Below are 26,788 nucleotides of genomic sequence, written 5' to 3'. Positions count from 1 at the left end.
ATATGCACACAAACCTATTCATGCCTACAAAGTTCTATAAGAATTTCTTCGTTTCTGAAGCTTTGTGGATCACTAAGAAATCTTTGTCAGAAAGAAAATATCTGCTAATTTTGAGCATGAGCTTTACTTTTTATCTACTCTTAAACTAGCAGCCAGATATGTTAGTAGCTGGGAAAAAACGGTCCTGCATCCTTACTCTCTTGATGCTGTCAGCTCACAATTAACCTTCCACATGTGGCAGTCCATAGAGATGATACTTAAAGAAAGAAGGATAAAAGTTCCAGTAATTCAGGAGAATTATTAATACAGAATCACCTTCTCTTGTAATTATGTATTTGGAAAGAACTGTGGGGCAACTGGGGTTACAATTTTTCTGTCATTGGTATTAGCAAAAAGAAAGGTTCATTTTTCGAACAGTCACTGCTTTCTTGAGGGTTCCAGTTTAATATCACAGGTACTTTTCATGTCCTGAAATTGGGAACTTACCCTGTTCATTTTAGTGAATAGCTAGTAGCATTTTTAATGACTTTGAAGATCTTTAAAATGTAAGCAGTGTGTTTACAGTATGTTTTAGACTTTATTTACTGCAAAGAAAAAAACCTTCTTGTCTACTTTTTTTTTTCAGCAGCACATCAAAAGTCTAGGAGATAGTAGTTAGTGTGGATATTATCCTAGAAAACAATTTGAACAGCTATAAATCTGGGAATTGTGGCAACAGAACATCTGGGTATTGGGACCTTTGCGTGTGGTTGGCTGTTTTCCCATTATCTTCTGCTCTGTCTGCCAGGTTCCTAACTAAGCGAGAACAGAAGCTGATGCAGCGTCGACAACATGCTGAAGAATTGTTGGAGTGGAAACGTCGCCTGGATGCGGAGGAAGCAGAAATACGGCGGATAGAAAAGCAGGCTCTAGCTGCCTGGGACAAAGAGCTGCTGAAAACCAAAATAGCCAAGAAAGAGCTGGGGGATCAGAGAACTGAGCCCAAAGGTAATAGGAAGTGGGGGAAAAGTGATGCAAATTACAAGAGTCAAGCATAATTGGACATAACGGTTGCTTAGGTTTGCACTTTCTTCCTTTTTTGATGTTTTGGTGGTGGTTGTTCTTCTCTGGACGCTCTTAGAATCTCCGTTTCTGCACTCTTTACTGCCTTCTGTTGCCTTGTTCTTTTAGCTCTATTTTACACTTTAGTGACATGAGTACTCCTCCTTTGCTGTGTATCTTAAGTGAACAGTGCAGTATAGGCCCATCGGATGTTTCTATGTACAATTTAAATTGTATTTCTGTCTTTCAAAACAGAAATACTGCATGACCTTTTGCTGATCGTCTTCCAGACTTACTCCATGAAACCCATTTTCCCCTGCAGTGCTGTCTGAGTGTCTATCCTGTTAGTCTTATTACTATTGGTGAGGATGGCTCTTACTGGGGGCTGTTTCCCCTTGTCTGCGTTTTAAAAGCATTTTTTTCTTCCCTCTGTTGTTAATGCAGTATAACTGTTTAATATCTGCAACTGTGCTAAAGCGTGCTAGGATGTAATTAGTATAAATGATGCTATTGTGAGGAAAAATAAGTTTCCCAGATGTCGGGAGCTACAGCTTTACTGTTCTGTCTTAAGTGGACCGTACTTTCTGCGTGAAGCGCACAGAAGTGGCTTGCAGTGGGAGAAAATAATGAAACTTCAGGGATTGTTCTAGAAATAATAATTTTTCCTTTTTTTCCCACTTTGCTGAAAGCAGGCAACACGTCCTTTGAATGTGCAAAGGCAATTCAGAATTATGCCCTATTACGCTTGTTACTGAAAACAGTCATGGATTTTAGACAACGTAAGACATTTTAAAGATGGCATGTGTATGAGTCAGTAAGTTCCAATGAACAAAAATTCAGCACGAATGCTGAATTCTCATCATCAGAGGAGAATATACACTTGCTTTCTATTAATTGTATCTACCAGTAAGCGTTGGAGCACAGCCCTGCTTCAGAAGGAGAAGTTCCTTTCCCCAGCCTTTGCTCAAATATTGAATAGTTCTCCATGGCTGCACCAGTATAATGCTGTGACTCCTGCGGAATTTAGTAAACAGGAATATTGAAAACCCAACTTATTATTTTACTTGTTGCCAGCTGAGACTCATGATGAAATCATAACATTAAAATGTGTTCTGCAACTACTGTAAAGGAAGCAATCAATTCAAAATTCAAGATCTGGCTTGCAGATTATATGCTCCTCCATGACTTCTTTAGACTAATAGTGACTCTTGCTGGGGTAGGGTCAACTGGAATGACAGGTTTCCCTAATAATCTTTTTGGAGCATCTTGTCTGGAAAATGTTAGAATATTCTGAAAACCTCGTTATTTTAGACATTCAGTAATCACTAAGAACGTTTGGTAGTCTTAAATCGTAGTTCTCTGGTAAACATGCTTGTTCTTGCTAAATATTTCACCCTCGGCGTCTAGGTGAGTGAAATAAAACTTATCAATTTGACGTGTATCGGGAGCAATTACTACTTTTTATATGCAGGCAGCAGTGTCTCTGAAGGCATGTAAGTCACTGCAAGTTGTTAGCTGCTTTGTTTTTTCTCTCACGATTGAATCTCAGAAACAGCTAGTGAAGAGTCGTCTCCAGTGCCTTCTTGCTCTCATCTGAACAGCGAAAGCTCTATCCCAGAAGATCTAGGCAGTCTAGCTGCTGAATCTGTCCCATCAGAGACTATGGGCCATGGACAGCCAGAAAGCCCAGATCAGAGTACAACTAATGAAGAAATGGTTTACTCTGAAGAGTTCAAGTCCTCTACCTCACCTGGCAAACTTGTGAGTAAGCCTTTTATGCTGTATCTATTCTTACTCTGGTAAAAGGCTGTCAGAGGAGTAGTAAGTGTAGCCATCCCAGTTGTCAAAGGAGAGATTAAACTAGTTTTTGCGTCTGCAATACCATTTTACGTTGCTGTGAGTAAACATTCTGATCAGGTATGTTCTTTGAAGTCTCAAGGAAAAATAGCTTCAGCACAGAGTTGAGATATTTTTAAACTTGTGGGTAGTCTTCAAAACATTTTGCGTATGTCACGTAGGTATGCAACATTAAGTGGTGGAACACTGACCTAGTTTACCAGTGTGAATTAGCTGTAGGCTAGCTTGTTACCATTGTATAAATTCTTTTAGGCTGTGGAAACTATGTTTTGTTTTTCTGCTTTGCTTCGTTTGCAATAATGCATCCCAAAGTATAGCTATAGGATGAAGACGCAGAGCTGTAGTCTCATGCACAATCTTTTGGGTTTCAGATTATGTCTGCTTGCGAGCTAATTCTGCCTTGTTCTGTTCTAACTATTATTTCCACTTGGTTGATAATTTTTATAACTTTCATCCTGATAACTTTGCCCTGTGCTCAATGAGACAGAAAAGGCAGTGTCTGTGGGGTAAAAGAACAGCTCATCCAGACTTATTACAAGTACTTTCTTGGAAAGTTTGCTGAGAAGATAGTGAGGTAAAATGTCTAATACGTGCTAGAGGTTATGTTCAAAGTATGTGAGAGGTTTGTGTATTTAGTATGGGATCTTATTGCCGTCGTTATTACCAAATACGATTACATAAACTGTATTGAATACCTGTGAGTCAGAACCATGTCAGTTCACTTAAGTGGTAATAGAGCAGTCTAAGCAGGTTTAGTGAAATCTAAGCTCAAAGTAAGCAGTCAGTTATTGCTGCTCTTCGTATTTTAAGCTAAGATTAAGCTAAGATTAAATTCTTCTTAAGGCAGCTGGAGAGGTACCACTGCTTATGCAAAGTTCTCAAGTCATGCTCTTCTTTCCTTGCAACTAGCTCCTGACGACAATGATCTCCTACTTTCAAACTGAGCTTACGAGCAATTACTTATTTGTCCTTTTCTTCTCCCGAAGTCTCCTCCCAAAAGCAGCATATCTGTATCAAAGCAAGATTCCAGCAAAGGCAGCCATAGAAATGGAGGACAGCTGCGTTCACCTGTGAAGTCTCATCAGATATCTCACAACTGGTCTGATGAATCTTTGTCTATGACACAGTCTGGTAAGTGTAATATCCGCTTGGGTTTAAATTGCCTTTTCAGAGCTCTTCATTTTAATAAGTAAACTTGAAATGCAGACGTTGATGTGGGGAGGCAGACAGGAATTCCTGGAAATTGTCAAGGTTTCAAGTTGTGTGGGAGTATTTTCCCATGATATAATTTGGTCACTTCCGCTTAAGAAGGTCTCAATCTAAGAAGGTCCACATATAATCTCTTCTTTTAGAAAGCAACACAGGTTCCTGCAAACAGGTATGAAGAAGATAAGAGTCGACAGTTAAGGTGGTCCTAGAATTTAAAAATATCGAGGTTAGCTGTGCCTTTAACAGGTGACATTTCTCCACCCTTCACGTTGTAAGAAAGCAAAATATGGTTCAGCATCATATGAACATGAATGTCGTCCTCCTGAATGCAGTCTGGCTCCAGAAGCAGTGTAGCTCTGTTATCACGGCAGTATGAGTGAACCTGTGGACCTGCATTGGCACCTGCAGAGCGGATGGGTGCTTCAGGACATACGTTTTTATTTTTGGAGGAGGGTTTAAACTGCATGCAGTAAAATAGGGCCTAAGATTGCATTTTGAGCTATAAAATACAAGATCTACTATACAGAATCTTCATACTCTTATATCCAGTATCCAGACTGGCTACCAGTAAATGCTGAGGGAGAGAACATTAGAAGTGAACTGGTACAAGAGCGGTCCTTTCCCTGGTGTGCTCTCATAGTCTGTTAGTCCTCTTGATTGCAGGAGTTCCAGAGCCACCACCACTCAGTGGGTCACCAGCATCAGCTCTGTTAGGCTGTGAAGTCTGTTTTGAAACTTTCTGTGCTTTTAGTCTCTAAAACGTCCTGTATTCCACAGTGCAGTTGATAGAGCATCATAAAATACTTATTAGCAAATGAGATAGCGTTTTCCTGCTTGAGGGTTTGTTTGTTTTTTAATTCCCTAAATGATCAGTAAGTCTTCAGTGGAAAATGAATTAGGTGGTTCTATTAATGTGCTGACTGTTGTTTGTGATTGACGGATAACTTAGTGGTGTGCGTACATATCCAGTTTTTGTGGTGCTTGATGTAGCAAGCATAATCTTTTATGTTGGATTGGGGGTTTTTTTGTCAATATGTATGTAAGTGCAATAGGAACAGTAATTTTGAGGCAGCTGTTCTCCTGCTGGATAGAGAAATGAATACGTAACACCCAGATATGTGCACTGAGTAATTTCTGTTGGGATTCTGTCTGGAGGGCAGTTTGCAACACAATGAAGCATTCAGCAACTTGATAAAGTTATTTTCAAGTTCTGCCTGGGAAATCACATAAGGAAGCCGTTATGAAAAGTAAAGCAGGCAACAGTGATCACGAAAATAAACTTTTCTTTTAAAAGAAAGTATTTGCAATCTTTGATTTCAACTGCTGAAGAAAGGTATACGAGGTGGGAAGTCAATCAGGATGGTGCTGGTTTCACAATAAATCATTCCATTGTAAAGAGACAAATCTTCCAAGCTGCTGAGTAGTAATGAAGTCATTGCTGTGTCAGTCCGATGCATGCGTAGACAAGATCGTCAAAGATGAAAGCATGTGCAGATCTTTCCCTTATGAGTTGGTCAAGAAAAGCTATAATTACATAGTGGTCACTCACTATTCAGGAGGAGTTGTTAATTACAGTGGCATCCTAAAGTACTCCTGATTAGCAAGTGTGATTCCATTCTTTTTTTTTTTTTTTAAAAATTCTCTAAATGGTTAACAACAGTTGTTTAATGGAAAAAGAATACAGTAGTTCAATTGTATTTACTAGTGGCTGTTGATGATTAAATCCTTCATTATGGTGGTTTGTTGTCTTGAGAAATGAGATCGATTAGCAAAATGTCCTGCTGTTCCTGCTAGCTGACCAAATTAATACTGGTGACTTACTTTCTAGGATGTTCAGTAAAGCAATTGGCATTTATGGGCATCCAAGCCTTTTGGTCCAGAAAACATTATAGGTAATATTGAGCATTAGAAAAGCAAACCAGGCAAGATCCTTCTCTTAAGAGCTGCAGCTGCTGCTATAGAAGAAGGACATCAGTCGTAGGGAGGAGTTCCAGTTTTTATACTTAATTGTGGTAGCACCAATCTGGGACAAGGATCTTGTTTTGCACTATGTTGATATATATTTAAAACAAGAAACAAGTGAATGTAATCATGTGGGTGGAAAAGAATAAATAATGACACATTAAGGCAGTCTCTCTATAAAGTCTGAGAGACTAAGAGGTTGTTACAGCAGAAATAATGAAAGTAGAATTACAGCAGAGAATTACAGCAGACTTACTGGTAGAATGGGGTTATTATGCAGAGAACGGATCTAAGTGTCTGTGCACAGTGTCCCAAGAGAAGAGGTAGAACATAGTCAAAAGGACTGGAAGACCAGATTGCAGGGAGTTCTGGGGATGCAGAGGAATGGAGGAGATCTTACTAAAATTACTAAGGATAATGATTAAGAAAAAAATTGTTCGGGTGGAAAACAGCTACAGTCACTAATGGCATTATAGGAAGGTCTGTAAAATTGAACTTGAAGCAAAGATATGCCAAGTAACTCTGTATAAGCTATTATTGAGTAGTCCACCATGTGTCTAAGCTCAACACTACCCCCATTAACCCTGAATAAATTGTCATCCTTAGGCCTGACAACAGTGAAAATCTCCGTATTGTTCAAATTGACTTTCCTTCCAACTCTTGACCAGTCAGCTCTCCATTTCATTGATGTATTTAGTCTAGGTGACAGGAAATCTAAGTGAGCCAGAAACCTAAACTGCTTTTGGAGTCCACTGTTGCAAGTGAAATTGTCATCAATGAAGTGTACTTTGTAGCTTGAAACTGTATATTGTGATTGTAAACAAATATTTCAGATATATTTGTGGTATGCATCTCTGAGTTGTCATATTTTTAAATATGTCAGAAGAAATAGTTTCTGCAACAGCTGACATGATAAGCAGTTGATGAGGTAGCAGCGTAAAGATGGGCGGTTGACGTGAACAAGTTTGGTAACGAGTTGCTGTATGTATCAGAGCCTTTCTCTTCAAAATTAAATGCCACACTTTCTCATATTATGTAGTGGTGTTGTGAATCTGAGATCCCCCTATAAGAGTTGTCTTATGTTAAGATTAGCATGTTGACATTAAATTCTTTGATATTTTGCTTGAACCATATTTCGTATTTACTAAATGATTGTTCACTGCTTTGCATAAAACTGTTTTGTGAGGTGCAAGCTTACAAAGACTAAAACTAAACTTTTCCAGAAACCACGTCTGATCAAAGTGACATTGAAGGACGGATCAGGGCCCTGAAGGATGAACTACGGAAAAGGAAGTCTGTGGTTTACCAGCTGAAAAAGGAACAGAAAAAGAGACAAAAGGAGAGACTGAAGGCTCAGGAAGCCAGTTTGATCAAACAACTGGAGGTTAGGAACAGTGGGAAGAAGGGCAACGTAAAAGATTGTCGGCCTTAGATAAATCATTATAGTATGGATGTTGTTGGCAGCATATTGTATCAACAGCTGCGAAATGTGCGTTATTGTGATAGAAGTGTGACTGTCTTCTGGCTATTTAACTGTTTTCAATAATGAACAATTGCCTTGAGGCAGAAATGCCATTCCCTTTTAAAATGTATGTCTGTAATAGCTTACTAGCAGTGTTCAGGGGGCTTATGTATGTTTATTCACATTAGTCTCCTAGCTTGGGTTAAAGAGTAATTTGGTTTTGAAAGTGAAGGTTAAAATTTCTAGGATTCATAACTATAGAGCTTTAGGAAGTTAAATAGATTACCTTACAGAGAAACCAAGTGCATCCTTTTAAATTCATTTATTAGGTTTTGATTGCTGAATTGTAGTTATGGTTTAGTAGACTAAACCAGCCCTGTTTTCCATATGCAGTCGTATGATGAGTTTATCAAGAAGACTGAAGCAGAACTGAGTCAAGACCTGGAGGCATCACCCACAGCCAAACCTCAGATTAAAACTCCATCCTCAGCTGCTGCTGAAAAGCCTAAGATTAAGGCACCACCACTTCATAGGTAACTGGATTTCTTCTTCTCTTAGAGATTATTCTGAAACTGTGGCAAATGCTGTTTTAGCAGAAACCATGAGCACAAGGAGAGCTGGTAACTGCTCTTCCTCGAAGTACTGGACAGTGGCAGTATCCTGTTGAACCTCTTTGCTGGTCTCATCAGACCCAAACCAGATAAGATGTACTGTTCCTGTAATTGCATGCATCTCACTTTTGTCCTGCCCAGGCTTTCAGGTCCTATTTTCAAGTTCTTTCTGAACAATAATTTTCAGTTGTGCAAGAATTGTGGCAAACGGTTGAATGGATTACAGACCTGAAGGAATTTTTACTCCTTTTGGTCACTCGTTATGGCTGCTGCATTGTGTGAGGCAAAACATTCATTTTTGCAACTTAAATCTGGTTTAGATCTTGGGTTTTAAAAGGTAGAGAATTCAACTGATTTCTGCAGTTCTTGCTGTATTTTTGTTTCATTTTCTCCAGCAGATGGTGCAGTTTTAGTGCATTCAAGTTAAAAAAAAAAAAAATTCTTCTTTTTTTTTGGCTGCAAAAAATGCTAAAGTTTGATTAATCTTTTTTAAAAATGACTTTCCAGGACTCGCAAATCTCTCTGTCGCCTTTCCTATTTTCTAAGGTCACAGTATGTTGACAAAGCAAACTGTTTATGTTATCATTGGTGTGGTATTATAATTATAGATGGTTGTATTTCTATTTTTATCTATTAAAAAACACAACACAACAACAAAACAACACACTCTGGTGTAACCATGATTCATGCAATTTGATTTTTCAAATTTAGGCCTGAGACAGCTAAAAACTGGAAATCACTGGCTGAATCAGAGCGATCCAGAACATCTTTGGAATCCATTTCAGAGCATGCAGGTATGTAACTGGAGGAATCTGTACTACAGATGAAGAGGTTGAAGACTTGACTGTTTTAAATATCTTCAGTTTTTTCCTTCTTGATTCAAGAAGAGGTTTTAAGAAAGCATGCAGTCTTCATAAAACCATAATGATCAAGCTATATTTTTTCCTGTTTTTATTTAGTAGACTTCTGCTTTTGCTGTTTCCTGTATATGCAGTATTTAGTTTTATTCTTGCGGCAGTTTGTGTGAAACCATAATTACGTGACAGTAATTCCTTTCTTTGGTTTTCTTTTTGTTTATCACTTGAGGAAAGTAAGGAAACCAAAAATAATGAAGAATTTAGGAATAGGGGGTTTTTTGAGATACTTTCCAGTGTTTTGCTGCTGATCATTATCTACCATTCTAATCTTCGTTATATTTGCAGCTTGCAAACAAATAACTGAGCCCTTACCTTGGGCTCAGTATTACATGGCATTATGAAATACTGGTACAAGGAACAGAATTGAAAAGAAAGCATTAGAACTGAATGTCGCTCATGTTCATAGGACAGCTAGAAATATACGTTTCTGAGGGACCAGTTTGTATCTTCTTTTAACGTAGAAACCTTGATGTTAATTTTGTTGCCCATGGTTGCAGTTTTCAATAAACCAATGCAGGCCTATATGATCTGCTGTAATTCACTTTTTATTTTCCTTCAAGATGCTGTGTCATCAAGAACGGAGAGATCTGTGTCTGTGCACACCAAGAAGGTGGCTGTGACAGATGTTCATGCAGAAGGACCTTCTGGAACATCTTCCTCACTTTTAATGTCACCAAGGAGTTCCAGAGCAGGATCTGGTGATTCCATAGATAATGTACCCTCATTCTCTCATCTCAAAGACGTGAAAGACGTTAGCAGAATATCCCATGGGTCGATGAACAATGTGGTAAATGCATCCAGCAATGAGGCTGTCTTCAGTCATAAATCTGAGATACAGGAAGACTTGGAATACATAAAGTCAGAGGAATATGAGCTTGAAAGTTCTCATGTTAAGCCTTTGGAGAGTTCTGATGTCTTGTTGATGTTAGATAAAGAACAAGAGAGCTCACTGGACATCCTTGCAAAGAAAGTCCTCTCTTCGGAAAACGAACACTCTCAGAAGGAACTCTTTGGTTTGACTGTGGAAAGTCTTCATGGCACGGAAGAAATCTTAGAACAGAGCCTGGCAGATAAAGATGCTGTAACTGGCCCAAGTGCAGAAGAGTCTTCTCACAAACTGAGCAAATCAGTAGAGGAAAGAGGTTATCTGCTTTCAGAACAACTCTTTAGTCAAAAAGAGCCATCATACCTTGAAGACTTTGAAGGATCCTCCTCCAGAAAACAAGCATCAGTTGAAGAAACGCTTCCTGGGGAACATTACAAAGATGACTTTGAAGCATCTCTTATCTCTCCTAACGGGGATGCTCAATCACTGACAGAGCGCTCACAGCACACACAAACCAGCAGAAGTAGATCCACCAGCCTTGGCAGCGATGGCGAAATCAGTGAATACCTCAGTGATAGGTCTTTCTCTCTCTCTGGCAGCATGCATTCAGAGAGGTTATTAGAACTTAAGTCCCCAACAGAGCTTATAAAAAACACTGAACGCAGAGATGTGGAGCAAGAACAGACCCCTGCCGAATCACCGCTGTGGGCCTCTGTTTCGATCACAGAAGAAACAGATAGTTTGCCAAATTTCAACATTGGTGATAGAGTACTTGTTAGTAAAGTCCAACCTGGAACATTGCGATTCAAAGGTCTGACTAAGTTTGCCAAAGGATTTTGGGCCGGGGTGGAGTTGGATAAACCTGAAGGGAACAATAATGGAACTTATGATGGTATTCAATATTTTGACTGCAAAGAAAAGCATGGTATTTTTGCTCCTCCTCAAAAAATCTCTCACATTACGGAAAGCATTGACAGGCATTTAGACACAAACAAGGATGAAGACTCATTCTTCGATGATAGACTGGAGAAGCAACACAAAGCTGAGCAGAAAGACAGAGGAAGTTCCAAACCCAGCAAAGAAGATGAAAGCCACAGCAGAGATGCAACAGAGAACTATTCCCAGGATAAAGCTCCTGCAGACACAGCTCTTTCAGAAGCCTCAGCTGAGGAAAGGGTTGATGAGGAGTCATCTTCTAAAGCAAGCAGCATAAAGGAGATTTCTGTAGCTACTGAATCACTTGCCCAAGAACAGTCAGTGGTGGATTATCTGAAGCATGCTGTAAAAGAGGAGGCCAGCCTTGCTTCTCTCACTTCTCGTGTTGTAGATGAGATTTCTACTGTTCAGTTGGATGACATTTCAGATTTCCTTTCTGAAAAACTGGAGAGGCAGAAGACACTGGGAGAAGAATGTGCTGAAAAGTTAGATGATCTCTCTCCTGGAGTTGTGGAGAAGCCTGCAACTCCACTTCTGGATTTGCTGACAAAAGAAAAGAGCCAGTTAGAAGCTCAGCTTAGGCTACCACTTAGAGAGGAAAAAAAGTCAAAAGACCAACTGGAAAAGGTCAGTGTGCTGACAGACAGTCTACTTAGAGATTTTGTGAAAGACACGGTCAATCAGTTACAGCAAATAAAGAAGGTCAGGAATGAGAAAATCCAGCTCAGCAACCAGGAGCTCTGTGATGTGAAGGAGGAATCCAGTATCCCATCCCAGCAGGTAGAAAAGCAGATTCCCGATGGACTGAATAACTTTTTTCTAAGTTCTGATTTGGAAGATGAAAGAGAAGAACTTTCCTCTCCGGACATGTGTCCCAGACCAGTGAGTAACAGGCATCTTGCACTGATTTTTAAGAGTCGATTGTTCCTTTGGTGATGATTGAATCTGAGGAATGCCGTGTGGCACCAGTTTGTTTTCTCCCAGGTTCTGTTGTACGTAAGTGTCTTACATGTGTGTGTTCTTGTGCATCCCAGTTCACAGCTCACTTTGGCAGCCGTGAAGACTGAAAGACACATTTTGGAACATGGAAGTGAAAAATATTTCATTTAGGTTGCAGTTTGATTACGTATTCAATTTGTATTTAATCCCTACCCTCAGTTTTTATTTTTAAAATGTCAGATGTTTACAAAAGACAGTAAACTTACCTCTGTCTATTCTTGATATCAAACAATTATCCTCAAACATAATTATTTGCTGTGGAGATCATTAAGGTGTCAGACTGCTCTATCGGCTGAACTAATGTATCATGAGTAGTGGAAGTTCAAGCTCCCTCAGAACAACCATTAATGATACAAATACAGGACCTGGCCTTTTTGCTGAAGATCCCAGTAAACCTGTCTGCTTTGCCATTGATGTCAGAAAACTTCAGCCCGTTTCACCAGTGTGAGCACTGGTCGGTCACTAAAACAGCCATCACCTGCTAAAAGCTTTTAGGCTGTTGATTTAAATCTGAGACTGCTGGTAAGTGAAGTAAAAAGTTGTATGGCACGTTACCCCTTTTTAAACCACTCAGCCTTTCATAAACAGTTAAACTTGAGGACAGACAGTGGGCAGGATGCACAGTCTTTTAAGCTCTGTAGGAACTCTCTGAAAGCATTCATCAGAAGTGATAGAAACCCCAAGTATTTGAATCAAAACATTTCTCATTCTACTGCAGGCTATTTAATATTTTTCTGAGTGTTTTTGCATGTATTGCCAGTTATATCAGTAGAGCATTTAAAAATGTAAGTTGAATTAGACAACAGCGTGACAACACTTTTACATTTACTCTGTGGCTCTTAATTTGCAGGAGAGTCCAGTTTTTGGTGCCAGTGGTCAGGAAGAGCTTGCCAAGAGACTGGCAGAGCTGGAGCTCAATCGGGAGTTCCTGAGCGTGCTGGGAGATGATCAAGACTGGTTTGATGAGGACTATGGCCTGAGTTCTCGTAAGGTCCAGCAGAAGCAAGCTGAGGAACCAGCAGTGCTGCCCAAGGTAGAACCCCAGAAAGCACCAGCGAAGCCATGTGAGGAGCCTTTGGCGGTCCCTCACACTGCAGTGGAAGTGGAAGGCATGGTGCATGCAGCAGCTGAGGAACTCTGGAAACTGAAGGAGCTGGGTCATGATCTTCAAAGTTTCAGCCCTCATACAGATCTTAGTAGAGCCCTCAAAGAGCAGGACACAGACACGATAAACAAGCAGGTTTATAAAAAGGTATGATCTTGAGGCGTTTTGTTCTTGCCCTTTGAATGTTTACCACAAACAGCAGCAGCCTTAACTTTTACTTCTTTCTTTGTTAAGGTGGTATTTGATTTAACAAGAGAGATCTTTGGGGAAATCTTTGCTGAGGATCCTAATCTAAATCAGCCTATTTGGATGAAACCGTGTAGGATTGCATCTGCTTACTTTCGCCGAGTAAAAGATCCAAATGACCTGGATGAAATCAAGGTAGGAAGAAATCCTTGTCATACAGGGAAAGCCAGATGAAAAATACCGTACTGGAACTTGCCTGAATGATAAAAGATCATCACAGGTGTATCCAGCAAGAGAGGAGTTGAGAAGAGAAATAAGATACAAACCTGAAAGGGAGTTTGCCAAAATGGTCCTTTTTTGTTGTCAAAATGGTCCTTTTGTTGCTCAACAGATCTGCCTCCCTGTCCTTTTGGCTGGTACTGGTTGCTTTTAAACCTTAGTCCTCTGTGCACAACTGCCAAGATGACCTTGAGCTTATAAAATTGGTCTGCTGACAGACTGCTGCTTTAGCAGATTTCAGTGGAACTCTGTATGGGTATATTGGCGTGGCTCCAACGCTAGGGTTGGGCCAAATGGGATGAGCTGGATTTTTGACTTAGACGCACCTGCACCAGCCTCACCGAGGACAGTGGGAGTTGCCCAGAGGGACCCAAAGTTTCATTGGCGAGGGCACTGTTGTATTTGGCAAGCCAGAGGAGGTGTCCTCTTGTGGTAGTGCTCAAGAAAGGACAAAACTCCAAAAAGTGAGAGCCTGACTGGACCTAGGTTAAACTTGCAGGGCTGGACATTTGGGAAAAAAACCTGTGTCCCTGAAAGCGTTCAGCAAAGAACCTTCCCCACAGCTCATCAGGACATGTATGAAGATGTCCACCTGTACTGTTTCTTCTGAAATTTTGGGGGGGTGAGGGGTGTGACTGTATTTTGATTAACCTGCTGACGATACAGCATGTTAACTGTGTAGAAAAGACAGAAGTAGTATCTAGATCACTCTGTTAGTTGAGAAGACTTTCAAAAGCTTGTGGCAGGGACACAGGACAAGGACACCAAACTCCCACCCTGCTTTTCTTTAATATTCTTATATTAATGTCTCCTGTTTGCTGTACTGTTTAATTGAAAGTTTCTGTTCTCAAGATTGTTGCAGCAGCGGGTGTCTTTTTTGCCCGCTCCTGGATTTAATAATTGTTCTGCCTGTGCAATGCTGCCTCTAAGACTTTTGCTGTAACTTTTTCCATATGCTGTATGTCTCTTAGCTAAACAGAAAACTGTTACGCATTCTATAATGTGACTTTTTAGGGTAGGTACTTTGTGCCTATGTTTCATTTCTTAGCTCAAAAGTGATAAATCTCACCTTTACGCTTCTGCAGAGCTTCATTGCAGCTGAAGTGCTGAAGCTGTTCAGCCTGAGGAAGGAGCCTAATCACAAAACAGACTGGCAGAAGATGATGAAATTCGGGCGGAAGAAGCGAGACCGAGTGGATCATATACTGGTCAGTAGATGAAAATAAGCGTTCATCTCAGATGCTGTGCACCAGGCTAAAGTGTGACACATGATTGTGTTTTTCAGTATTCGATCATGCCATTTAAAGAATATGAAATATGTGTGAGATCTTGATAGAAGATGTTTAATTTTAGAGAGCACCCTATTGACAAAAACAGAAGTCTGGTGCCAGTGAAGTAAGGTGACTTGAGTGAATTCTCCGTTTGTGCCTACTGATTTGACTGGAGTATAAATCTGTCCACTGAGGCAGAGGCAGCTCAGTGTTAAAACCACATAAGGTAGAGCATGTCTGGCTGTGTACTAGTTTTTGAAAGTTACTTGTTGGCTTGTATTGCAGGATGATTAACATCTTTATTGGCTATAATGATAGTGAAGGTTCTGCTTGGGAATATGAGGCGTCATTAACACTATGCTTCACTTAATTATACCCGAAATTGATTCCACAGACGCGCACATACAAGTAACTTCGAGTCATGGGTCGTGTGGTCTTTTAATTGCCCATCAGTGGAAGGTTTCCAACACAGGCTTTTTCCCAGGGATTTAATTTTAATTGTATGTAAAAAGAAAATCTGTGTATAGGACCTGTATATCTTCGTATCCTTGATTCTGGGATGCACCCATTTCTGGGATATGGAGGCTGCTAAAGCATGCCCAAAACAGTCTTATGTTTAGATCCCCAAGAGAACTGATAGTACAACTATTACGCTTGTGTACCAATTTCCTAATTTCTTTGAACCATACCTGGAAAGAAAGATTCCTGACTGGAAAAAATTGTTCCACTTGAAGGCATCCAAAGTGCTTTAGGTGAAATAAGTTTGAAATTCAGACGATCTGGTCTGCGATTTACATGCAGACCCAGACATCAAAGATTAATGGAGCTCTGACAAGCTTGGCTTAATAAATAATGTGTGTAATTTTATGTTGTTCTCACAAGAATATGGTAATAAAATTTTAGCTGAAGACTGGGAATAACTCTGTGAAGATTGCAGTATGCTGTGCTTTAGGAATAAGGTAGTCTCAGTGGTATTGCTAACAAATTTGTACTGTAACAAGGTAAGCAAAATTGAACGCTATAAAATATGAAGTATCTGGATAGCTTTCTCTGTCTCCTAGTCAGCCTTCAACTTGTGCTTAAGGTCATGAGTTCTGCGATAACGCAAATCCAAGGTCATAATTGGATATACGGGTCTGTGCAAGATCTGTTGCTTATCTGCTAGTAACTCATGGTGTAGCCCTAAACAGAGAGGTCAGATTTGGAGTTTTCCAGATTTGTTTAAAGTATATTCAAGTAGTACAACACAGCAATCTCCTGAAAGAGAAATCGAGACTTTTTTGGTAGGTTTAGATCCTGTAGAAGCTGCTTTAGAAATCACAGTCGAAGTTCTCGTGAAGATTTAGCCAATACACACCTCTTGCAATGTGCAGGGGCTGTCATGTGAGTACGTATGTAAGTAGATTGATTCTCCACATTCTTTTGCTGCTTATGAAGACAAAGGCTGTTAAAATAAACCATGATCTTTTTAAAGCAGAGGTAAACATTCTTAGGCTTCTAGGTCAGGTGACTCTAAAACCAGGAGCCACGACTGTCTGCCGAATTTCCTTTTGTTTCTTCCAAAGGCATAAAGCAAGTGCCAGACTGTTCTGCCCAGCTTATTCTCACCCCGATTATCCCTGAATGTGTCCTTCTGGGTTTATCGTACTAAACCCACTTCCCGGTGGTTCTTGTCTCCACCGAAGGTTCAGCCTTGCGGGAAAGAGGCACGGCAGTAGAAGCAGCTTGCGCTGCACCGGTGCTCTCTGCGATGCGGGGTGCTGTGGGTGACTGCGCTCAGCCATCACACCTCCTGGGAACTAAGGGGAGAACAGGATGGATTAGTCCTTTGCCTCCTTACGCTGCCTTGATCTTTGCTACTTCCACCAGCCGCTGCATCTTTAGTTGCATTTTCACTCTCGTCTGCTCTTTTCCAGTACTGACACCAACATGTTTTTCTGCCAGTGACAAAAACCCTGCCGTCCTCTTTTTTGCAGCACTGTTACCTTTGATGAGGCATCTCTGTCCTTAGGAAGCATTTGTAATGGGATTTCTTATGAGAGCTCTCTGGTCTGCTGGGTAGCTGCTTCAGTTGTTAACAATTACAGCAAATCTGGGCTTTCAGTAAACAAGTACAGGAGGTTCACCTTTATGAAAAGCTACTTTGTTTAAAATGAAGTTCAAGGAATGTTTGGTGTTTGCTTTCTTCTCATGTCCCTTTGTGTTGCCATCTTCATCACATGTATGCTGCCTGTGCTCTGTGGGAGATTCTCTAACGTACCCGTAGGCTGAAGTGCTGCATTTCAGTACATCAGGGCTGCCTGTGCCTTTCAAACCCTCTTTTTAAATTACAGCAAGAACCCTTGTATCTCCTTATTTAACTTCAGGTGCTAACAATAGACTGTTTCCACTACTCTTTTTTTTTTTTTTTCCACTTGAGTCTTCAGCCAAAACTCCCTGTGCTGATCTGTTTGCACAAACTCTGCCATTGCTTTCCCTGCCACCTACCCTTCCCTTTTATCCAGAGCTTGAGAAAGCAAAGTTCACATGATACTGCCAAACCTATGTGTTTAGTTTTCGCACCTGAGAAGCCTGCCAACAGAGTGCTGAAAAGTACTTGGTCTTCTGACCTGTTGACTGAACGACTAGGATGTTTCTCTCTGTGGAGTTTTGAACTCTGCAGCAAAGCTGTTCCTATCAAGCTGGCTTAATTGGAAGGCCCAAGATCTAAGCCCAGGGGGAGCGTGCAACAGTAAGAAGAGACTCAAAGCCTGCTCACATGCACAGTTGTGCATCTTAAAGTTTCCAGGCACTCTGAGAGCAAAGGGCTGTGAGAATGCACCTGCCCACCTTCCTCCTGCTGGCATTCTTCCAAGGCAATAGCTTATTTCTGGATTTTTGTACTTTTCAGTCTCCAAATGATCTAGTTACTCCTTAAATTTAGTTTATTTTGCAGATATTCATGATTTTGAATGGGGACCTTCAGAAAATGAAACTAATTTACTTTCTAAAGCTTCCTTCAGACTATATTCTTTCAAGTGTTGGTTTTTGGGTACCTTGGCATTTACTAGATGGCCAGCAGGATCATTCTACCTGATTGTCTCCTGATTTTTCTTTTGCGTGCATGCCCCCTTCTTTCTTTGAGTGTTTAAAAAAACCACAAAGCACACAAAAACCATACTATGCAGCTGTCTGCATTGTGTCACTATTTATCTTTTGCTGTGGGATGGAATTCAGTTTCACTAAAACTGTGGTTTCCTGACTTGCCCAAATGCAGTTTCTCTCTGATATAGAGAGCTTGCATCAAATAGGTGAAGTTTTACTTTTGTCATGAGAACATGCAATAACTTAAATACTGTTCATGTACTAAGGACAATGCAAAGCCCACTTCCGTGAAAGCCCCGATACTTACCAAATATAAATAAACTGTCTCCATTGCTTAGAAGCAGTTTGTAATAATACAACAAATGGATCCAAGATTTCCCAGACAAAGCAGTCGCAACTGCCTTGGCTCGGATGTCTGCAGCTAGGGCTGCAAAGCAGCACAGCAGTTTCCACACATGTTCTGAATACGCTATAAACAAGACTTGTCTGCGACTGCACGTTGCACATTCCTTTAGTTTTCCAAAAGTATGCTCAAGGAAGTCCTCCTAATGCTAAAGGAAATTGTGTGCTGTGCCTCTGAGAAAGAGGGGAATGACAGAGGCAAGAGAAAATTAATCACTGATATACTGTTTTTTCTTTCTTCATCTTTCTGCTGCTATTTAACATCCAGCCTTTCCCTGCCTGGATCAAGTTACCTTGTCCTCTCCCATTTACTTGTGTTTCTTTATCCCATGAATCTGGGTTTTTTTCTTTTTTTTCCCCCCCCCCCCTCTTTGAGCACAATAAAGGAACCACACCTTCTTTTCATGACCCCTATCTCTTCCTTTTCCTGATCTAAATAGTCTGTGATGTAGACACATAACACACAATCAGCCTCCAGATTGGTGCTTTATCTTATGCCTCTTTATTGATGGGAGGACGTGCTGCTATTGTTTAGTCCGGGGTTTATCAAAATTTACAACCAGCACATACTGGTTGCAGGCAGCAAGCTTCTGCTTGAGAGAGTGTTCAGAAGCTGTTTGACATTCGCCCCCCCCCCCCCCCCCCCCGCTCAAACTTACACCCTTATCTGCCAGTCGTTAGCGTTCAATTTAAATTATTTTTCACCTACATCACTGGTTCAAAGTTTGATTGCCAATATTGCTGATTCTTTCGTGTTAGTAAGAAGCATAATGAAACCGTTAACACCTCGTCTTTGGTATGGAAAAGGAGGGCTGTGCAGAAGAGGAGTGCTGGCTGTGGTAGCGCAGAGATTTGTGAGCACATAGCGGGACTCCCCCAAAGCTGTTTGCAGGAGTTGTTCCCTGCCCCTCTCCCCAAGATCTCGAGAGAGAGAGGGAGAAAGGAGCTGTCAGACTGAAACCCCGTGTGTAACAGAGGCCTCATGAGTGGCTAGAAACCCTGAAGCAGTGCTGGTTCCCTGGGGTTCCCACAGCAGCCTGTTCTTGGGCTTCACACTGTGTTTGGGTTATTGAATCTTCATTATGCTACAGCAGCTGTCATCTTCAAAACGGACAAGTTTCTGGGTGGTTTAGCTGCAGGCAAAAGAGGAAGAGAGGATTTGGGGGCTATAGATCTTGTACTCTCTTTAGATAACAACACTGTTTCATATTGATACTGAACTAGTGGATTTTCGGTATGTTTTAACCTTGTTTTGGCAGTATCTAGGTGTCTGGCCCACTTATCTATGTGGACAGTGTAGATTTTGAGTTCAGAGTGTAGGATGTACGGTCAGAGGAGCTGTCTGCTGAAGCTGAGCAGCGAAACAGCTTTCAGCAGGTTTACTTTGTCATTTTAAATATGAATGATATTTGCAGCCACTTTTTCTTTTCTCAAAAGTTTGAGTTTTGTTAGGATGTATCTGTAATACTGAAGTGGTCACCAAATCAAATTTCTACTAAGTTTAACTGGAGATGTCCAGTTTGAAGAGACTCCCGATATAAAATGATTTGCTGAATGGAATTATATATTTATGTCTGTTACTAAAAGACATATTTGCCAGTGACCAGGGGAAGGGGATTTTGGCTGTCAAGAATTTAGGAATAACAGGAAATAAATACTCATTGAATTATTCTTCTAGCTGTAATAGTACAAAATTCAATTTGTAGTAATGTTCTCAAATCCAACAAATCATGGAGTATTCTGTGCAAATGAGTTGTAATGCTATCATACAACACATGCCAGCCTTTTGTCTTCCTATACAGAAGCATTGGAAAGGTTACTTATTTCCTTTAGGTTCTCTAATTCTTATTCAAACGGACTGGACTGCAGTGAAGTTATTTTTCCTCTCTTCAAACCCTTTGCGTGATTTCTTACCAGTTTAAGCTGCATGGAGTCAGCTTCTTGCAAATACACGATTAGGGACTTTTTTTAATGAGCTCGTGCTGTTAGCCAAGAAGATCCCTTTAGCTGAGTTCTTTCAAGTAAAAAAAAAAACTTCTTCAGGAATATGAAATCCTTTAAAACAGAGGGCAGTGAAAGGTAGAAAACGTTCATACAGCAAAATAGCCTGGTTCAAATGAACACAGATCTGTTTTGCTATTCCAAGCGCTTCCTGTAATCTCTTACAAAGACAGATATGTTGTTGGCAGATGCACGCTGGTTTGGACTCTTTCTGGAACTTTGCAGGGGATATTATCCTAGAGCAACAGAATTGTAACGTTTGTTTTGCCTTTTCCTTTCTACCCTCCAAGGTGCAGGAACTTCATGAGGAAGAAGCGCAGTGGGTGAACTATGACGAGGATGAACTGTGTGTAAAGATGCAGTTGGCAGATGGGATCTTTGAGGCCTTAATCAGAGACACCGTTGATGTACTGAACCAGATAAATGAGAAACAGCGGAGATTGCTGCTTGTCTGACAGTGCTGAAAATAGACCTAGAGCTGCATAACCACTGAGTCACAGGCCTTTCTGACTCCTGACGTACTCTCCACCCTGCAAGCACTGCTGCTGGACTTCCACGCATGGTGTTTAAAGGCAGTTCAGATGTGATTAGAGGAACCTGAATTTGCATCCGCTGCCACTAGAGACCTCGCACCGGATTTATTGTTCGGAACAAGCTGATCCGTCACTCGAGGCTGTGTTGTGGAATGCTCAAGACTGTTCGTGTGCCAATGCGGTTATGCCACATAACTGTCGGCAGCTGTCTGGGGCTTTGACACGTTCAGCTTGTGTTCTGAAAGGGTTGGGTTAAGTTGGGATGTATCGGCTGCTTTGCTGGAATTGCTGTCAGCCGTCAGCACTCGTCTTTAGAAATGTAAGTAATTTGGAGAAGAAACAATTTGGTCAGGTTTTAGTCATAAATGGAGACTTACCGCACTGAACAGTGTTATAATCTTAACACCTCTTCTCCTGCAGCCCTAATAATGTGCAACAGTTCCTTCTGCTCCAGAGCCCATCTAATTCCCTTCTCTGTGAAGTTGGTTTTCATCTTTCTTCTGTGATGTGGTACCAAGTATGGTGCCGACCAGTCCAGGGAAATTAGATAATGTTGCTTTCTGCATTCAAGTAAAGAATTCTTGCTGCTTTTCCTATGTAACTTGCTTCGGCCCCGAGGTGGAGCAAGATAAAGGCCGCCTAATGTCAAGCGTGAAAGATGAGCCAGTGGACAACTTTCCTCCTACCGTGTAGCACTTCTTCTCTTCCTGGAGCACCAGCTGCTCCCAGATAATGGATACTCAGGATTTTCTCAGGCGTGAGACATGCAGGAGTGGAAAACGTTTCCTCACAAAAATTTGGCCTTCAATCCTTCAGCTTCCTCCCTTACAGTCGACTAACAAATAGGAGCAGCTGTTACTTGAATAATTTAGAGAACAGAGTGTATTCACCAAAGAAAGCAGTGTCCAGTGCTTGACTATCTGCATGTTTTGTGCTTGTGGGTTTTTTATTTATTTTCAGATAATTTATTAAGTGGGTTATAGGAGAGTGTCCTGTGCAGTTGGCTGCACTGTCTTACGTTTTGAGACAGCCGAACTTGAGAAAGCATCTGTTCTGGAAACTTCCAGAGCCCTGTATTCTTCGCACAAAAGCTCCAGCTTCTTGAGACAGATATGAGGAGGGGAAGGTGAGAAGAACCAAACCTCAGTGACCAGGAGCGGGAAGCAAAGGCAGGACTAGGAACGGAGCTTCACGCCGCCTGGTTCAGAGACAGTGGAGAGTTGAGGGGACTGAGCTGAAACACGATGTGAAACTTCCCTGCTCCGTTTCCTTCCTTTCCCAGAAGTTCTAGGCCATGGGCAGCCATTAGGTGGTTGATTCAGTGCTGGGTTCAACTGCAGTGTCCTTCTGCTGAGTGCTCCTTCCTGACCTGTCCCTCCCGTTCTGGTGGTGTTCTTGGAGGAACACAGACAATCTGGGGTCGAACGTTGATGCCTTAATAGTGGATGTCCCTGTGTGCTAACCCGGGACAAGGCCCAGAGGAGAGTCAGATTCTCCAGACACACTGGGGGTACAGAAAGACGCTTTGAAGCCCTTGGAGGCACCCCAAAGATGCCGCAACCCGTGATAGGCATGGCAGGGAGATCTTTACCATTTCTTTCATCTGCTTGGTTCCTGGGCTTCCTGCTATGCATACCTCTGCTACTGCTCCATTTTGTTTTCTCTTTTCCACCTTTTTTTTTTTTTTTTTAAGCTATCATTGGAATATTTTGCATTTTGCACAATGACACAAAGCTGGTAATTCTTCAGGGACAGCACTGGGAAATGTTGGATTTGTCAGAGGTCCATGCAAATTCTCAGATATAGTATTGCCAGCACCTCACTTGCGAGATAATGGTGAGCCATATTCATGGGACCTTAACGAGTGGAAGGACAAGGAGGAGGTCATGGTGTATAGGAACACCTCCAACAGGCATATGCATGTCTGTGCTGCAGTAGTGGCCCTTCTGGCTGGCTGGAAGTCAAATAGTCTTGGTGGAGCATTGTTCAGCTTTTTTTTTCTCTATGTGATTCACTCGTCCACGTAAAATGTCATGATGCTGAACCAGGAAACCCTCGAATGCTTAAGATAGAAGCAAACTAAAGCTGCTGCATTTAGCCAGCATGGTGTCACTGATTGGGTCACTGCCTCAGATTCCCTTTCCTGGGTGTATCTTTTTTGCTATTTTTATAGGTAGCAATTACAGAAAGGAGGCAGAAACCTGTATGTTTGTGGCTGGACTATCAGAGAAATGAGGTTAGTTCCATCCTGTAGACGCCATGCCCAATGTTGAGAAGGTTGCCCTGCATCCCTGTGGCTTTTCAGCTGGTCTGCAGGGCTGGGATGGCTTTTCCAGTCTGTCCGCCAGCAGGGAGATGGTTGCACAGTTGGCCTGCCAGGGTACTGGGGACCACTGGAGATCGTATGCCTGTTGTCTTGCTGGCGTGGATAGCACTAGTTTCATATCCTCAACAGAAGTAGTAACTATTTTTACAGCTGTTTGGGCAGAAGGAATCTGTGTCTAAGTAATGGCTTTATTCCTTTGCAACCTTCACCATTTATTTTTGGTAGCAACCCTTGCTAGGAGGAACCCTAAAAAGACTTGAACATATGTGAATTATCTTCTCAATACCTCAAGTGTGTTGAGTTACTTGGAGTTGAGTGTATACTCAAAACCTCAAGTGTGTTGGGTACTTGTGGACTGACGATTACTGCGACGAAGCAATGGTCTGAGTCGTGGCTGGTAACGAGGAGGTATGGGGAAGCCTGGAGCCTCCCAAACAGAGGCTGAATTCTCTTTCTCTTCTCTCCCCAACCTTCCCATTACAAGAACAAGATGATATTTCTGGGTCCTTGTTATCTTGGTGCAACCACGTTAGAAGATTCAAGGCTGAGACGTTTTTCTGAGACCCATAAGCTGTTGGGGGCAGTGGCTGTCATCACTGGGGAGATGCAGTTCCCTCTTTGGAAGGATCTCCGTGCCAGGGGGGAAAGTCCAGGCTTGTGAGGAGAAGGAGCGCGAGTCCCTCTCTCACAGCAGGAGAGCTGTGGAATATCAGGACTTCTGCCTTTCCGAAAAGGTTTGTTGCTCACAAGGTGGAACGAGAGATTGAAAAAAATCCCGTCTTGTTCACTTTCCTTTCTTGAAAAAGTGGCCTTAGCTTTTTGCAATACTTGAATAAGTGTGTACCTGCAGAAGATCTTCAGTAGCACAGTGATAGAGACCTTTTAAGTGACTATTCTGCGAGGAACTGTGTGCAGTTCCCACTTTCATAACCCTTTGCTACCTTAAGACTATTAGGAAAACAAAGTACTTTTCAGCAGAGAAACGGTTGAATCTTATAAGGTATTTAGTGCATCTGAAGTGTTTACAAAACAACTTAAATGGAGAAAAGCAAACTATTGAACTTACTTGTAATTTAAACATTAAATGCAAAAATATATACAGATGAAAGAGGAATACTGTAATTAACGTGCATTTACTAGTTTTTTCCTTGACTTTGCAGAGCCTTTTGATATACTTTTGCAAAGCCGCCTTTTGGGAGGCTCCGTCTCCCTGTGTACTGTCTTGTGGAGATGCTGAAAAGAAACCCGTTTACTGTGTATGTGTAAATAACCTGGTAACTTGGGGTTTGGGCCAGTTTCAGCTAATGTTCACATCCAGAGCAGCTTTGCACAGTAGACAGACCCAAGGATGTGGAGGGTTGGGTTTTGGGGGTTTTTTTGTAATTAAGAAACTGTAAAATAACCAGGGTGGTCCCTGTGTACACCAGTGTAAATATCTTTGGTAACTGAAATGTACTTTAAGAGAACAAAATCTGTAAATAAACTGATTTATAAATTAATCTTGTTTCCTGGTTCTTTATAAAATGAAGCTTTATAATTACCCAAATGGTTGCTAATTCCAAAGGTGTCCTGGAGATTCGTCCCTTGTATGTTCCCCTTTCTGTCTGATGCTGTACTTGGGATGCCAATCACAGTCCTCAAAATCCCATTAGAGTTGCCTTAATTATAATCATAACATTATTAGAATTTCCTTATTGTTGAAAGCCAAGTGTTGATAAAAGCAAAACCAGAAAACAGCATTGCGTAATCATTGCAGAAGAAAAATTACTCCTTGTGCATGTTTGTTTAACATAGGTTTTAAAAACTCATGGTTTAAAGCATTTGAGGGGGAGAAGGGTATTTTTATGCTAAACAACAGTCTTGGAATTAAATTCTCCAGAGCCTCAGCCTTGTTTCAGATCCCTCAGTTAGGCTCCTAAATTGTTACAGCTGCTGTTACCAGCACGGATCACTACTTCATCGAGGGGGCAAACGTTGTTCCCTGGAAACTCTAGGTATTGGTGGAACTTTCCTAAATCTTTGCTGTTTCCTTTCCAGGAAAAAAAAAATTAAATAAAACAACCCTGCTTTAACACGTGAGAGGTCCCAGAGATCCATAAGAGGATGACTGAACACTTGCGGTGCCAAACCACAGGCGTGCTGGCACGTGGCGTACAAGTGGCGGCGTGCAATGTGTAAGACCAGCACCAAGCGTGTTTGTCGAGCCGCCTCGGTGCCTCCAGCCGCTGCTGCTCCTGTACCTCTGCTCTGTTTTGGTGCTATTTATTAACATAAATGCTCAGCAGAAAACGTTTTGCTTTCCATTTACTACAGATGTCTACAAAGCCCACCGTTGGTCACTCCAGCTGGGAGGATGCTGTGCGGCAGCGTACTCCTCCTGCCTGGGAGAGGAATCTGCACCAAATGGGGGGGGACCCGTGTGAACAAAACGGTTGCAGGGGCTTTGCGCTGCATCGAGCGGATATTTGCTCTTTGTTTTTCCTTAGCAGAGGTACCTCATCCTGGAGGAGGACTTACTGCACTCAAACTTTCATCAGGGAAGCAGCTTTGCTGTGGTCCTGCGGTGCCCGTGTGTGGTAGGAGTAGTCCTCAGCGGAGCGTGTCGGGAATGCCGTCCGCGGCCCTCATACAGAGAAGCACGTCGCAGCCCTCTGAACTTGGGGTTGAACCGGCCAAAACGCGGCAGTAGGTCGTTTGATGTCCAAAGGGCTGAGACAAAGTGGTGCTGCAGCCTCCATGCTCTCATTACCGAGCAGCAGGAGAGCAGCCGTGTCGCTGCTTTCCTCATCCTGCAGCGATTTTGCTCTGCAAGTCCTGTGTTTTCGGACAGTGATCTACTTGTAGCCATCAGCACCCATCCCTGGAGGTGGCTTAGAGTGCATTTCACGTTGGGGCGGGGGGGGCGGAATCGATCTGTGCTTCGCCGGCTGAAGAACTGGCTTCCCTTTAAAACGGCTTGAGCAATGGGAACGCTGCCACGGCACTCTGGCGAGTGACACAGCAAACTGCTGCATTGCTCCTGCTGTCCTTGCCCAGGATGCCCAGTAATCGGCTTGATCAAGGCTCTAATTTCCTCATTTGCAAGTCTACGTTGCTTCACTTTGGCACTGACTTTCTACGGTAGTGTTTGTGCAACTCTTCCCACAACCCTCAGAGCGCAGTTGCCTTCGACAGCCATTTCACCCATCGTGGACCTGGTGAAACTCCTGGGTTGGGCAACGGCAGGCAACCGCCTTCCCAACGGCACGTTGGATTGAGTTGGGACTGTTTTGGTGCCTCCCTTCTCGGGTGCCACCCGCTCCCGAGTGCCTTCCCGGGGAGGTGGTGCCAGCTGCAGTCATCCCACATCCTAAAATGCCTGGCACAACACCGGAGCACTTGAAACGTTGACTCCGCTCCAGACGTCGCTGCGCCCTGCCTAGCACAAGGGCTTCTGCAATGTCCGGGCTCTCATTAACACGGCCCTGAGAAGAAAAGGAGCCGGTGGGGAGCTGCTGAAGGCTGGCGGCTCTCTTCAGAACACAGGATGGAGAGGAGGGGGGCTGCCCCTGCCGCTGGCAGCCAGCCCGGAGCACGGCCCTTGGCGGGCAGGAATGCGGATGAGATGTAATGGAGTTTGAAAGCGTAGGGGCTCTCCGGGAGGTGGGTCCTGTGGGGGAGGGAAAGACACCCTGGGAGGTCTGGAAGCTGGAGCAAACAAAACCCGTAGCCCCAGCCCTGTGCCTTCCTGCCTCCTCCTGAATTAGTTCCTGCAGAAATGTGGGAAAAAGGAGAAGAATTA

At 42.2% G+C, this 26,788-nt stretch overlaps 1 protein-coding gene across 13 annotated transcripts in view; it reads left to right on the top strand.

Annotated features, from left to right (window-relative positions):
* Positions 1-24,506, top strand: part of CEP350 (centrosomal protein 350) — a 75,848-nt gene extending 51,342 nt beyond the window's left edge. For all 13 annotated transcript variants that reach the window (XM_075760378.1, XM_075760377.1, XM_075760372.1 and 10 more), the window contains 11 exons: positions 788-987; positions 2,591-2,802; positions 3,885-4,029; positions 7,293-7,453; positions 7,925-8,064; positions 8,854-8,936; positions 9,620-11,703; positions 12,671-13,072; positions 13,160-13,306; positions 14,476-14,598; positions 20,439-24,506. In XM_075760378.1, the coding sequence (XP_075616493.1) occupies positions 788-987; positions 2,591-2,802; positions 3,885-4,029; positions 7,293-7,453; positions 7,925-8,064; positions 8,854-8,936; positions 9,620-11,703; positions 12,671-13,072; positions 13,160-13,306; positions 14,476-14,598; positions 20,439-20,603 (3,862 nt within the window). In that variant the 3' untranslated portion in view covers positions 20,604-24,506. The remainder of the gene's footprint in view (positions 1-787; positions 988-2,590; positions 2,803-3,884; positions 4,030-7,292; positions 7,454-7,924; positions 8,065-8,853; positions 8,937-9,619; positions 11,704-12,670; positions 13,073-13,159; positions 13,307-14,475; positions 14,599-20,438) is intronic.
* The last annotated feature ends 2,282 nt before the right edge of the window (positions 24,507-26,788 follow it).

This window comes from Balearica regulorum, chromosome 8 (assembly GCF_011004875.1).
Source record: "Balearica regulorum gibbericeps isolate bBalReg1 chromosome 8, bBalReg1.pri, whole genome shotgun sequence".
Classification (NCBI taxonomy): Eukaryota; Metazoa; Chordata; class Aves; order Gruiformes; family Gruidae; genus Balearica; species Balearica regulorum.
The sequence above is the reverse complement of the archived record's forward strand: the minus strand, read 5'-3'. Positions and strand labels throughout refer to the sequence as shown.